At 42.9% G+C, this 14,815-nt stretch overlaps 1 protein-coding gene across 1 annotated transcript; it reads right to left on the bottom strand.

The window, feature by feature from the left end:
- Positions 1 to 1,033: 1,033 nt before the first annotated feature.
- On the bottom strand, positions 1,034 to 14,445 carry LOC132779435 (reticulon-4 receptor-like 2). Its single transcript, XM_060783131.2, has 2 exons — positions 14,313 to 14,445; positions 1,034 to 3,482 (listed from the first exon to the last, which is right to left on the bottom strand). The coding sequence occupies exon 2, from the start codon at positions 3,351 to 3,353 to the stop codon at positions 2,283 to 2,285; it is 1,071 nt and encodes a 356-aa protein (XP_060639114.1). The 5' UTR covers positions 3,354 to 3,482; positions 14,313 to 14,445; the 3' UTR covers positions 1,034 to 2,282.
- Between the last annotated feature and the right edge of the window lie 370 nt (positions 14,446 to 14,815).

The following is a 14,815-nucleotide window of genomic DNA, read 5'->3' as shown; positions in this document are numbered from 1 at the left end:
TTTCAAGACAACTTCCTCACCTTCCAAGCAGAAGGACCGCCAAGTGCTATTCTTGACCTGTGGAGCATCTTCAAAGGTTTGCATACAAGGACAAGTCATTTCCGCCATTTTATCTCTGCTTTAGAATAAAATAGGAGGCCCAGATGGCACAGTGGGTTAAACTATTGAGCTGCTAAACTTGTTGACTGAATGGTCGCAGGTTCGAATCTGGGGAGCAGCATGAGCTTCTGCTGTCAGCCCCAGCTTCTGCCAACCTAGCAGTTCGAAAACATGCAAATGTGAATAGGTACCACTCCAATGGGAAGGTAATGGTGCTCCATGCAGTAATGCTGGCCACATGACCTTGGTGGTGTCTATGGACAATGCCAGCTCTTTGGCTTAGAAATGGAAGTGAGCACCACCCCCCAGAGTCGGATACCACTGGACTTAATGTCAAGGGACAACATTTACCTTTAACTATCAGAAAAAATAATTTTTCTATGTAGTGCTCACACAGCAGGATGGATTTCAGGAAAATAGACTGGCTTTCTTTAGATATGTTGGATTACAAGTCCCATCAACCACAACCCAAAGATGTATTATTTCCTGGAAGTTATTTATATCCCATTCCTGTCATTCTTTGACTGGATTCATCTCTAGGATTCTCTAGGTTCTCCAGCATGACTTCTGACAAAAGTTGAGTGAAGAATTGCACTAGAGGACCTAGACATGTCTAGATGGAACATTTTAATCTAATCCAGAAATAATAAACTTGACTGGGCCGACTGCATTTCTGAGTGCTCGGCTGAAATTTTAACTTTCTGTAATGCTAAAAACTTTGAGACTGAAGGAAAACTTCAGGGGGAAGCAGAATTCATATTTGAGGCAATGCTTTCATTTACTTTCCTGCCCGCCACCCCTCACCCCACCGGCGCATCTACTTCAAACACCACAAAAAAACCTGGGGGGGGGGGGGGGGACAATTCAAGTCAGGGAATGGTAACAAACTTTGGTTTAGAAAGTCTCCTAAATTAGTTTATATCCCATTCATTCATTCTACAGAAAACTCCCAGAGTTCATATTTTTTCAATTTTAGCTTCACAGCAAGCTTTCTGTAAGACAGTTTTAAGCTGAGAAAGCACAACTGACCTAAGGGTCATCCAATGAACTCTAGTCTACCTGTTGATGTATGGTAGCCCCATGCTATGGAATCATGGTTGGTATAGCTTTAGAAAACCTTTTGCCTTCTTGTACCACCCCAAATGGAGCCCCCAGTAGCACAATGGGTTAAACCCTTGTGCCAACAGGACTGAAGACCAACAGGTCAGAGGTTTAAATCTGAGAGGACCACGGATGAGCTTCCTCTGTCAGCTCCAGCTCCCCATGCAGGGACATGAGAGAAGCCTTCCATGAGGGTGGTAAAATATCAAAACATCTGAGCAACATCCTTGCAGACAGCCAATTCTCTGACACCAGAAGTGACTTGCACTTCCTCAAGTCTCTCCTAATATGAAAAAAAACCACCCCAAACGACAGTACACTGGATTCCATAGCATTAAGTTATGGTAGTTGAAGTGGTATTAAACCGCATTACAGTGTAGATACAACTTATGAGTTAGACTTGTCAGCAAACAAAGACAAGAGATGGCTCTGATCGTGGGATTCTTCTATACAGTTCTCCATAGGATATAGATGCTAGGATAATTGGTACTAGGATCTTGGACGGAGTGAACTCCATTAGCTTACAAGGTTGTTGTGACAGTCAAAGTAGGAATGGGAACCATATTTTGCAAGCTTGAGTTCATTGGAGGAAAGGTATTATATAAATTAAATACAGTAAACAGACAGATAGACAGGCAGGTATGGTCAGGCTCATCTCAATACCTGCTGAGAGGGCATGCAAGTTACTTGAGACACAGAAATGAGAGAAGCCGGCTAGCACTCCAACCACAAAACTAAAATACCGCCTTCCACATGTTTAGGACTAAAACTTCTAGCAGCTCTAGCAGCATTACCAGTAGTCAGAAGCAATACAAACTATAATGGGTTTTAAAAAAACAAAACAAAACAAAAACAATGTGGGCGGTACCATGTTGGGGAAGGCTGAGGCAGACTATCCAGCCCAGTAGTCATTTATGCTCCCAGGGTCCCCCAGCAAACGCACACATTTGCCTGGAGCATTTGGAAAAATATGGTCCCAAAAGACCAACGGTTATGGATCACAGCAAAGCAGAAAGCCCAAAAGTCCATTTGAAAATAATTTAACTACCCCTCCCACCCCTCACCCACCCTACTTCTCTGGTTCATTTCTCCTGTGGGTCAAAAGGACCTTCCGACTCATTCCAGTTCTTCTCCTGGTTCTTCTTCCGGTTCCTTTCTGCCATTACGATGGCAGCAATCACTGTCACGAGGACCGTGACAGTGATCACAAGGACAGTGGCCGTCTCTGCCACACACAACTGGTTGTCCACCGAAATGAGGAGGGAACCAGCAAGTTGCCAGGGGCTAGCACAAGTGATATTCTCATAGTCATCCACATGGAGATGTCGGACGCTCATGATCTTGCCAAATACCCGCTGGAGGTCACAGTCGCAGGCCCATTGGTTGCCTGCAAGCTGGATGTGGGTGCTGATGGTCTGGATGTTCAGAAAAGTCTTGAATTTGAGGTGGATGAGCTGGTTTCCCGTCAATCCCAGAAGATTCATATTGTGCAATGAGGTGAATGCCTGCACCTCAATAGAGCTGATGTTGTTGTTGCTAAGCAAAAGGACTTCCAGATTTTGGAGCATGAAAAAGAAGCCATTGTGGACCACCGCAAGTCGGTTGGACTGGAGGTAGAGGTGGCGGAGTCTGGACAGGCCTCGGAAAGTCCCCCTCTCAATAGACGTCACTCGATTGTAGCTGAGATCCAACTTCTCCAAGTTCTCCAGAAACTGAAGGCTTTCGAAACCCAAAGCTACCAAATAATTGTGAGCCACTTTGAGGTCCTTGAGGGACGTCAAGTCATCTGAGAAGTCATGTGGCAGGCGGGCGAGTCGATTGTGGCTGAGGTCCATCTTTTCCAGGAAGTTCAGGGACTTGAAGGCTCTGGGCCAAATGCGGGTGAGGGAATTGTGGGACAGGAGGAGGATCTTCATGGACCACAGAGCGTCGAAGCAGCCTCCCTCAAGACCACTCAAGTTGTTGTGCCTCAGATCCAACATCCATGTGTTATGTGGGATAGCATGGGGAATGTGGGACAGATGGCGACCATGGCAGTCCACAAAACTGGAGGATTCATAACAGAAGCATCCCTGGGGGCAGGCCTTGGAAGCGTGGGTTGCAAGAACCGGCAAGAAAAAGAGAACTAGCGCACACAAGGATGCCGACGACATATCCCTTGGGCCCTGATGCTGAGAGGAGATGACTTTTGCTATGCGCTTGCAGGCTCCTGAGAGTAAACTGGTCAGGAGGGAACCGAGATCACAGTGCTAGCGTTCCTCAGAAGAGATCGTTGTCAGCTCCTGGGGATAAGAGAAGAGAGAGTCAGATTTCTTCAAAGGAACCGGCGAAACAAAGAGGTTTTTGTCAAGTGATTAGCTAAGAGCTTCCTTGGACTTCAGCCTTGGGAGGACAACAGGAAGCTTGCGTGAACAAGAGGGAAGAGGAAACAGATCGGACAGAGGAGCCCATAGCTGGAGTGGAGGAACAGAAGCTTCACTTTTGGCATGAAGTAACGATCCTAGCCTCTCTTTTTCTCTAAACTTTCATCTTCCAGTTAACAAGACACAAAGTTTAGGCTTTAGCCATTGCTGTTCTGAAGAGAAAGGCTAAATAATAAAGAAGGCATCATTAAACAGCGGAACTCACTGCCAAAAGTTGTAATTACTGCTACCAACTTGGGTGGCTTTAAAAGCGAATTGGGAAGATTCATGAAGTCATAGTGGATGTCATATCATCCCCAGTATCAGAGCAGGTATTTATTTATTGTTTATTTAAAACATTTTGTATTCTTCCCTTCTCACCCCGAAGGGGACTCAAGGCAGAGCACAGCATATATACGGCCAACATTCAATGCCAGGGCACAAATTCATGTATGCATACAAAAACATTAAAAACATTTAACTCAATATTAAAATACACCATTTAAAACCATCCTAGTCATCAGCATCAAATCTAATTGGCCTGGAAATCTTTCCTATTGCTGCTTTATTGCTCTGTTCTGAAAGCTTGGTCCCACAGCCAAGTTTTGACCATCCTTCTGAAGGACAGGAGGGAGGGGGCCGATCTGATCTCATCAAAAAGGGAGTTCCCTAGCCGGGGGGCAATCACTGAGAAGGCCCTGAATCTCATCCCTACCTATCGCACTTGTGACATGGCGGGACGGAAAGCAGGGCCTCCCTGGAGGATCTTAATCTCCATGATGGTTCATAGGGGGAGATTCGTTCAGGCAGGTAAATTGGGCCAGGACCGTTTAGGGTTTTATAGGCCAAAGCAAGCACTTTGAATTGTGCCCGGTAGCAAACTGCTAGCCAATGGAGGTGGCGTAACATGGGAATTGTATGCTCCCTGTATGCCGCCCCAGTTATTAACCTGGCTGTCTCTCGTTAGACTATTGGGTTTTTTTTTGGTTTTGGGGGGGGGGGGGGTCGGGGGGGGGGGTAACATGGGAGTTGTATGCTCCCTGTATGCCGCCCCAGTTATTAACCTGGCTGTCTCTTGTTAGACTATTTGAAGCTTCAGAGCAGTTTTCAAAGACAACCCCATGTAGAGTGAGTTGCAGTAGTCTATCCTAGATGTAATGAGAGCATGGATCACCGTGGCCAAGTCTGAATTCCCAAGGTACGGGCACAGCTGGCGCACAAGTTTTAATTGTGCGAAAGCTCCCCTGGCCACCGCTGCAACCTGGGGTTCCAGGCTCAGTGATGAGTCCAGGTGAACTCCCAAGCTGCAAACCTATGCCTTCAAGGGGAGTACACCCCTATATCCCATGCCAAAGAGCATGGGATGAAGGGTGCTCTTGGAGTTTGTGAATTCCTTTTTTTAATTTTTTGCTATTTCAACATATTCAGTGTTTAAACATTCTTATACTGATCACTTCCCCTTAACATATTGTACAGAACATATATGTCTTAATGCCTATAATATTCATCCTCCCACTTCATTACATATTGTCCAGTCGCCCAGTGCTGACCCTTCACCCCAGACCAGCCAATTGCAATACTTATTTCCAAAAATCAGTTGTTTCTCTTACAGGTTTGTTCCCCTTACCTTCTATATATACATATTCTATCAATTTTCCCCAAATCTTCCCAAAATCATCTTTTTTAAAATAATCCTCTTTTAACCTTTATGTTTCCTGTCAGTTTATCATGTATTGCAATGTCCCAGATGTTTTTTGGCTTTTTAAGCTCCTTCCATTGCGTTTTCCAGTGTTTTATGGGTGATGGTCACTCGTTGGCCTGATAGATGTTTTGTGTCCAAATCTGGTGTCAATTCGTCCAGTGGTTTTTGAGTTATGTTAATCCCACAAATAAACATTGCCTTTTTATTTACCATATATAGACTAGCCGTCCCCTGCCACGCGTTGCTGTGGCCCACATGGGGGTTCTGTGTGGGAAGTTTGGCCCAATTCTATCGTTGGTGAGATTCAAAATTCTCTTTGATTGTAGGTGAACTATAAATCCCAGCAACTACAACTCCCAAACGTCAAGATTCTCTTTTCCCCAAACTCCACCAGTGTTCACATTTCGGCATATTGAGTATTTGTGTAGAGTTTGGTCCAGATCCATCATTGTTTGAGTCCACAGTAATCTCTGGATGTATAACTCCAAAACCAAAGGACACTACCCACCAAACCCTTCCTGTATTTTCTGTTTGTCATGGGAGAACTGTGTGCCAAGTTTGGTTCAATTTCATCGTTGGTGTGGTTCAGCATGCTCTTTGGTTGTAGATGAACTATAAATCCTGGCAACTACAATTCCCAAATGACAAAATCCATATTTTTTTGAATGAAGGACATACATTGGGTTGTTAGGTGTTTTGTGTCCAAATTTGGTGCCAATTCATCCAGTGGTTTTTGAGTTCTGTTAATCCCACAAACCAACATTACCTTTTTATTTATATAGACTACAATCTGATTCCCACATTGTTTTGGTGTTCCTGCTCCTGGTCTCCCTCCAACAGCATTTTGTAGATATCACTTGTTATACCTTTTGTTTTGTTTTTCTTTGGTTTTTTTCCACCACCCCCCCCCCCCCCCCCACACACACACACACACACCCCTTTGGCTAATCATTTCTTCTTCTTTGGTAAGTTCTCTATCTCCTTTATGGAGTTTGTGAATTCCAACAGGCAATTGATTGGGAACAGTATGGTGAATTAGAAACAGCCTTGGTGTGATTCAACAAGGCTCATCCTATGTCCTCAGAGGGCCACAACAGGTATGCTTATAGTGGAAGACACTTTGGATGTTTACCTTTAGTATGCAATATCATTCATCTAGAAAGGCAGAAAGTACTGTTCACTCCATCTGTCCTTCCTCTTATATGTTTGTGCTATTTTATCTTCCCACAGTCACTTTGCCTTGAGTCAGAACCAGTCCTTGCATTGAAGAAATATTTCTGGGGAACATAGCAACATGAGTCCCAGTGAGTCAGATGTTTGGTCCAGCTAGCCAATTCTTGATAGCCAATTTAGTTTCCACAATTTCTTAGCTACCCCTTGGATTTTTTCACACCACACAACTATAACCATATGACTCCGTTTTAACTCTCAGGCTTTCCCCTGTGGAATCCTGGGATTCATAGTTCAGCAAGGCATAGAGCTCTCTGGCCGAGAATTCCAAATGCCCTTATCTAAACCAGAATCTATGGGATGGGATGATGCAAATGAAAATAGGTGCTCAAATTATATAGAGTGAAAAGCCCCTGAAATTCCCTGCAATTCTATAGTGGCCTCTCATTTGGCTGCTGAAAACAGACAAGATTGGGTATGTTAAGCAGGGTATGGTAGTATATCCAGAAATAGACAGGAAAATATGTTCTTTGGCATCCATTAATGCTGTAAAGTAATGTTTAGCCTGAAGAAGAGAAGATTGAGAGGGGACATGATAGCCATGTATAAATATGTGAGAGGAAGTCATAGGGAGGAGGGAGCAAACTTGTTTTCTGCTGCCCTGGAGACTAGGATGCAATGGAGCCATGGCTTCAAACTACAAGGAAGTCTGAACATTAGGAAAAACTTCCTGAATGTGAGAGCTATTCAGCAGTGGAACTCTCTGCCCCGGAGTGTGGTAGAGGCTCCTTCTTTGGAAGCTTTTAAACAGAGGCTGGATGGCCATCTGTCAGGGGTACTTTGACTGCAATTTTCCTGCTTCTTGGCACGGGGTTGGACTGGATGGCCCATGAGGTCTCTTCCAACTCTATGATTCTAAGTTCAGCAGCTCAGTGGTTTAACCTGGTGCACTACTAGGAACTCCATACATGGTGTGCAGGTTACCTTATTTTTCTCTGTTGTTGTGTCCTTGGGTACTGTTTTGGGAGCTTCAGTCCAGAGGTGGGGCAAAAAGAGCTTGGAAAAAGTTCATATTTTTTACTTTACATCTACCAGAATCCAGCAGGGAATTGTGGAAGCTGTAATTTCCCAAAAGAAAGGAGGTTTTCAAACAGTGGTTGAAATGAAATGCAACTATCAACACCGTCAGGCAAGAGTCCCAAAAGGGAGCTAAATTCAGCCCATGCTTATTGAAGCGAACAGTTACTGGCATCAGCTGAAGGAGACGCTGGTTGACCTTCCTGCACCTTTCTTGCTTCCTGCGGCTGCAGAAGCCGTACATATGCAGGGATTATGGCCTGTAGAGGCAAAAGCCGATCAGCTGTTGACTCAAACCTTCTAGCTCTAGCTTGTTCTCACATCTGGGATGCTATTAATCCTGAAGAGGAGGACAGCTGAGAAGGGCAAGGAGAGACCCAACGGATGCTCTTGATCTCTGACAGAGAAGGTATAAAATGAGGTCAATCTTGCATAACAGGAATTGTATAAAAAAGTTCACAAGCTTGAGAAGTGTTATTATTTTTTAGATTAAACACTCACAATCCTCTAGCCAACAATGACTACAGGATTTTGGGACACATAGTCCAAAATGTAACTTTCCTGAACTCTAATTTAAAAGATCCTTATTTATGAGGTTGTCCTCTAAGGAAATGAACAACATCAGGAAGGAAAGCTAAATCTCCAGAAAGGGATACAACCCTGAGATAAAGGGAGCAATTTCTCCATTGTCGTTGATGTTGTATATTTTCATTTTGTTTTTGGTTTATAGCAGTGTTTCTCAACCTGGGGGTCAAGACCCCTGGGGGGGTCATGACGGGGAGGTGTCAGAGGGGTCGCCAAAGACCATCAGAAAACACAGTATTTTCTGTTGGTCATGTAGATTCTGTTTGAGAAGTTTGACCCAATTCTATCTCCGATAGGGTTCAGAATGCTCTTTGATTGTACGTGAACTATAAATCCCAGCAACTACAACTCCCAAATGTCAAGCCTATTTTTCCCAAACTCCACCAGTGTTCACATTCAGGCATATTGAGTTTGGTCCAGATCTATCATTGCTTGAGTTCACAGTGCTCTGTGGATGTAGGTGAACTACAACTCCAAAACCCAGTATTTTCTGTTGGTCATGTAGATTCTGTTTGAGAAGTTTGATCCAATTCTATCTCCGATAGGGTTCAGAATGCTCTTTGATTGTACGTGAACTATAAATCCCAGCAACTACAACTCCCAAATGTCAAGCCTATTTTTCCCAAACTCCACCAGTGTTCACATTCAGGCATATTGAGTTTGGTCCAGATCCACCATTGCTTGAGTTCACAGTGCTCTGTGGATGTAGGTGAACTACAACTCCAAAACCCAGTATTTTCTGTTGGTCATGTAGATTCTGTTTGAGAAGTTTGATCCAATTCTATCTCCGATAGGGTTCAGAATGCTCTTTGATTGTACGTGAACTATAAATCCCAGCAACTACAACTCCCAAATGTCAAGCCTATTTTTCCCAAACTCCACCAGTGTTCACATTCAGGCATATTGAGTTTGGTCCAGATCCATCATTGCTTGAGTTCACAGTGCTCTGTGGATGTAGGTGAACTTCAACTCCAAAACCCAGTATTTTCTGTTGGTCATGGGAGTTCTGTGTGCCAAATTTGGTTCAATTCCATCATTGGCGGAGTTCAGAATGGTCTTTGATTGTGGGTGAACTATAAATCCCAGCAACTACAACTCCCAAATGACAAAATCAATCCCCCCCCCCCCCAAACCCACCAGTATTCGAATTTGGGAGTTATCAGGAATTTGCGCCAAATTTGACCCAGTAAATGAAAATGCATCGTGCGTATCAGATATTTACATTGTGATGCATAATAGTAGCAGCCTTACAGTTATGAAGTAGCAACTAAAATAATGTTATGGTTGGAGTCACCATAACATGAGGGACTATATTAAGGGGTCACAGAATTAGGAAGTTTGAGAAACACTGGTTTATGGCATGTGTATCATGGGGATTTCTTGACAAGATTTGCTCAGAGGACTTGCCATTGCCTTCCTACGAGGATGAGATTATTATACAACATTTAAAGGTTTGGGAGCTTCTTGAGTTTGCAGCGGGAGATCTAAACTGTCACTTACTGGTATATTCTTTTAGATTTATACACTGAAGTAATCTACTGGGTTTTATTTATATTCAATATTTTGCATTTAACAGCTGGCCCTTGGGATTAATTTGAAGAGGGGACACTAATCACAGGGCAGCTAAAGCCACTTGTTCGTTCTCCCAAATTTAGGTCACTTAACACTTTTAATTCTAAAAATTCCTCTTCGAGTTTTGTAACACAACAGGAAATATGCCAGGGTCACAGATCAGGCTCTGCTACGAGCTTAGAGAAGGGGTCGGAAGCACCACAGTATTAAAATCAAATACCAAGGCAAGATGCTACTCAGTCAAAGTGGAAAACATCAAATTGAAAATCCCCTTGATTTCAATGAGAGTTACCCCAACAACATAACAATAGGATTGCAAAACGAATATGAAATTGGAGCTATTAGGCTCAAAATAACCCTCCCTTGGGTTGATTCCACAACAAATAAACGTAGCAGAGTGCCAGAAGCATAGCAGAAACTTATGTGTGGTGAGATAGGATTAGCTTTCTTTCAAGAGAATGAATTGGGATGGCAGAATCATAACTTTAGGTTCCAAAAATATATTTATTAAAGTAAAAAAGAAATCCATTCTAGATAGAAAAGGTCTTGGAACTAACTAGTTTACTTAACTATCTTCTAAGGAAGGTAAAAGGATAAAATTACAAAATTACATTTTGTCTGGAGAATGACAAAATATGTCCTCACTGGAAGGAAGACAAAGGCAGAAGAGGAAGGGCCAAAATGGAGAATAACCACATGGCCAAACTCAGGACAATAAAAAATACCTTTAAAGAGGAAGTTAGCTCATCCCTCACAGGGATTACATTGCTACATCTTCAAGTGGGGAGGAGATAGTGACAAGAGCAGAAGGAGAGAAAAGACAGAGCCCCTTCTAGGATAAGCATGCATGGGAATGTGGGGAAAGAATCCCTCACTCTTATTCTATCTAGTCTAGCTACTCATTGAGGACTGGAGACTTGTGCAGTCAGGGATGAAACCCAACAAAATTTAAATCTCATTGAAATGATGCTTAACTATGAATTGACTGTGCCAAGTAAGAGGTACATAAAACTCTATGAAAAATATTAGAGTTATAGAGGTAAATTTTGAATACAGATATTCAACATTGCAACCATCCCACAAGGAGAACCCAAAAACACAAAAGGCTGCTTTTGACCCATATCCATAAACGATGTTTATCTCCATCAGGTGCACAAGACAGCTTAACAATGCCTAGATTAGCGTTCACTCTACACTCCCAGCACAATTCTATGATCCCTTTCCATTGGAATTTCCACCATTGAATTACACTGGAGGCCTAGGGAGAACACTTCTCTAGGCATCACTGTGTTCTGCAAAATTCGATAGTATCTTTCAGCCAGAAACCCCAAAATATCACGTTCATTTCAGGGTTCCAGATTATACATGAAGATGTTATTCTACGAAGGATCCTAGAACTGATTGTGTCATATGCAGACCTACTGTATATTCATTCCTCTTGAAAATAACTCCTCAGACCAAGACTATTAAGTTCCAAGTCACACAATAAATAATGGCTGATAGATCCAAAGTCAATGCAGTGTATGCTTTGGTCTAAATTTCAATGGAGCTATCCAAGGTGCTGAATTTATCAAGGGAATTAGGGGAACCAGTGAGAAACTAGATTGTAATTCTACACTGTAGAATTAATGCAGCTTGACACCAACTTAATATCCATGGTTAAATGCAAGAGTCGTAGTCTTACAAGGTCTTTAGTCTTCTTTGCCAAGGAGAGCTGGTATCTCATCACACTCCAAATTCCATGATTCAATAGTATTCTGCCAATTAAAGTGGTCTCGAATGGCATTGATTCTACGGTGTAATTGCATCTGGATAGGAACCCAGCTTGGAGCAGCAGTCTGACTGTGTTGGACTAGGACTTTGGGAGACCAGGATCCAAATCCCTTCTCAGCCATGGAAACCCCCTCGGTGATATTAGGTAACCAGCTTGATAGATGGATGTCCTACTCATAGTAGGTAAAAAAACACCTGTTTCCCAAGTTTCTGTTGAACTCCATTTACCATCAATACTAGCCAGCATTATACACAATTAATGGTAATTATTATTGGAGCAGTGGTTTCTCAGCATTTGGTTGACCATTGCAGCTTTCAGAAACCAGTGAGAAACCAGATTGTCATTCTGTGATGTAGCTTCAGAGACAACTGGAAGCTCTGGTGTAACTCAAGCAGTAAATCCAGTCCAGCTTTTCATCCAGACATAAGCTACAGTCCAAAGTTGTTACTCCTATGTGTCTTTAACTCAACTCTGACTTACTATGGCCCTATCATATGATTTTTTTTTGAAAGATGTTTTTGAAAGAAAGTTTGCTATTACCTTCTTCTAAAACTGGGAGAAGACGGCTTTCTCTATGCCAGTGGTTCTCAAACCTCCTAATGTCGCGACCCCTTAATACAGTTCCTCAGGTTGTGATGACTCCCAACCATAACATTATTTTTGTTGCTACTTCATAACTGCAATTTTGCTATTGTTATGAATCATAATATAAATATTTGATATCCAGGATGTATTTTCATTCATTGGAACAAATTTGGCACAAATACCCGATACGCCCGAATTTGAATACTGGTGGGGTTGGGAGAGGATTGATTTTGTCATTTGGGAGTTGTAGTTGCTGAGATGTATAGTTAATCTACAATCAAAGAGCATTCTGAACTCCACCAACGATGGAATTGAACCACATGTGGCACACATTTGGCACCCATGATCAAGAGAAAATACTGGAAGATTTTGGTGCATTCTGAACTCCACCAACGATGGAATTGAACCACATGTGGCACACATTTGGCACCCATGATCAAGAGAAAATACTGGAAGATTTTGGTGCATTCTGAACTCCACCAACGATGGAATTGAACCACATGTGGCACACATTTGGCACCCATGATCAAGAGAAAATACTGGAAGATTTTGGTGCATTCTGAACTCCACCAACGATGGAATTGAACCACATGTGGCACACATTTGGCACCCATGATCAAGAGAAAATACTGGAAGATTTTGGTGCATTCTGAACTCCACCAACGATGGAATTGAACCACATGTGGCACACATTTGGCACCCATGATCAAGAGAAAATACTGGAAGATTTTGGTGCATTCTGAACTCCACCAACGATGGAATTGAACCACATGTGGCACACATTTGGCACCCATGATCAAGAGAAAATACTGGAAGATTTTGGTGGGCTTTAACCTTGAGTCAATGCCCACCTACATCCAGAGAGCACCGTGGACTCAAACAATGATGGGTCTGGACCAAACTTGACATGAATACTCAATATGCCCAAATGTGAACACTGGTGGAATTCGGGACATTTAGGAGTTGTAATTCCTGGGATTTATAGTTCACCTACAATCAAAGAGCACTCTGAACCCAGCCCACAATGGATCTGCACCAAACTTGGCACACTACCTACATGGCCAACATTGAATACTGGTGAACCCAGCCCACAATGGATCTGCACCAAACTTGGCACACTACCTACATGGCCAACATTGAATACTGGTGGGGTTTGTCAGGGGGTGTTTTTGAATTCTGGGAGTCGCAGAACACCAAAAATTCACCAACACCAAAAAGGAAGAGAAGGACAGGTGGAGAGATCATCAGCCTTCTCAGCCAAAGGGGTTCCTAAGACCATCAGAAATATGTGTTTTCTGATGGTCTTTGGCAAGCCCTCTGAGACCCCCACCTCACGACCCCCCAGGGATCCCAACCCCCAGGTTGAGAAACACTATGTGCTACTGAAAATAACCCATTTCCCAAGGAGTAGTGCAGCTGAACATGAAGAAAACTTTCCTTTTGCATTTACACAACGTTCTTCAGAAATGAATTTATCCCTCTCAGCTTTGGATCCCTGCTTGATGTCTGTGTGGTTGATTCCTCTGCTATTCCAACACATTCTGCAAAATTTTAACAAAAGCAGGCAAGAGACTTGTGGCAGAATAAGAATAATTCATGAAAAGGTCGTTGACTTTTTTGGAGTACAGAGTGCTACTCAAAAGATCAGTTCTTTGACAATTGAGTATCCAGAGCTTTTGGCTGACAGTCCACTGCAAGCTTCCAGGAAAGGAAAGCATAGTTGTAACCAACGGGTACAAATACGGTACACATTCCTGGTACACAAATTCCCTACATCAGAGAACCTGAGAAGCACAGGGCTATAACCCAGATGCATGCCTTTAAGAAGTTTTGTTCTTTGGACTGAAAACAATATTAACACAATGTATTGTCGAAGGCTTTCATGGCCAGAATCACTGGGTTGGTGTAAGTTTTTCAGGCTGTATGGCCATGTTCCAGAAGCATTCTCTCCTGATGTTTTGCCTGCATCTATGGCAGGCATCCTCAGAGGTTGTGACCCCAACAACCCAAATTTAACACAAGATTCTTCCTCTCCTACCAATTACAAATTGCTAGAATTGTACATTTGGTAATTTCAAAAAACAATGAGGGACCCATGTCCTTTGGTGCCTGCTGTTTCAATAAACAACATACACAGTATGCATGCCACCCTAATTTCACAATTGCAGATATTTCACCACACATCTTGAGGAAATCCTCTTTTTCACCCCACCCCACACAGGTGCCCAAAATCTTCCAGCCATACCTTCTGCACTGGGTTGTGATCCCAGCAGGAAGTTCTCTCTTCTTTCACCCATTTTCCTGCACTGATCAGGTCTTCTTCTCTATCATTCAGCTGCTGATGAGTCTTTCCCAAAGGACTGGATTGCTTTCAGAGGCTGAATAAACAGTCGAGCTGTAATCTCAGTTTGGGATTATACGGGTTAGCTGTCTGGCCCGTTGCCACCCTAACAAGTAAACTGGCCTGATAGAAACTACTTTCTCATCCTAAGCATTGCACCTTAAAGGGGCGGAGGGGTGAGAGAAGGAAGGAAGGAAGGAAGGAAGGAAGGAAGGAAGGAAGGAAGGAAGGAAGGAAGGAAGGAAGGAAGCTGCTGCTTCCATAAACACAGTTTTCAAAAAGTAGTTCTATTTTGGAGCAGCTCGACTTTGAATTAGCATTTAAAACCCAGTAGTTTTACAAAATGCCCTTTTCCTTGGAGGTACAAATGGCTGGAAATGGTTTGTTTATAGCAGTGGTCCCCAACC

Source organism: Anolis sagrei, chromosome 6 (genome assembly GCF_037176765.1).
Source record: "Anolis sagrei isolate rAnoSag1 chromosome 6, rAnoSag1.mat, whole genome shotgun sequence".
NCBI lineage: Eukaryota > Metazoa > Chordata > Lepidosauria > Squamata > Dactyloidae > Anolis > Anolis sagrei.
The sequence above is the reverse complement of the archived record's forward strand: the minus strand, read 5'-3'. Positions and strand labels throughout refer to the sequence as shown.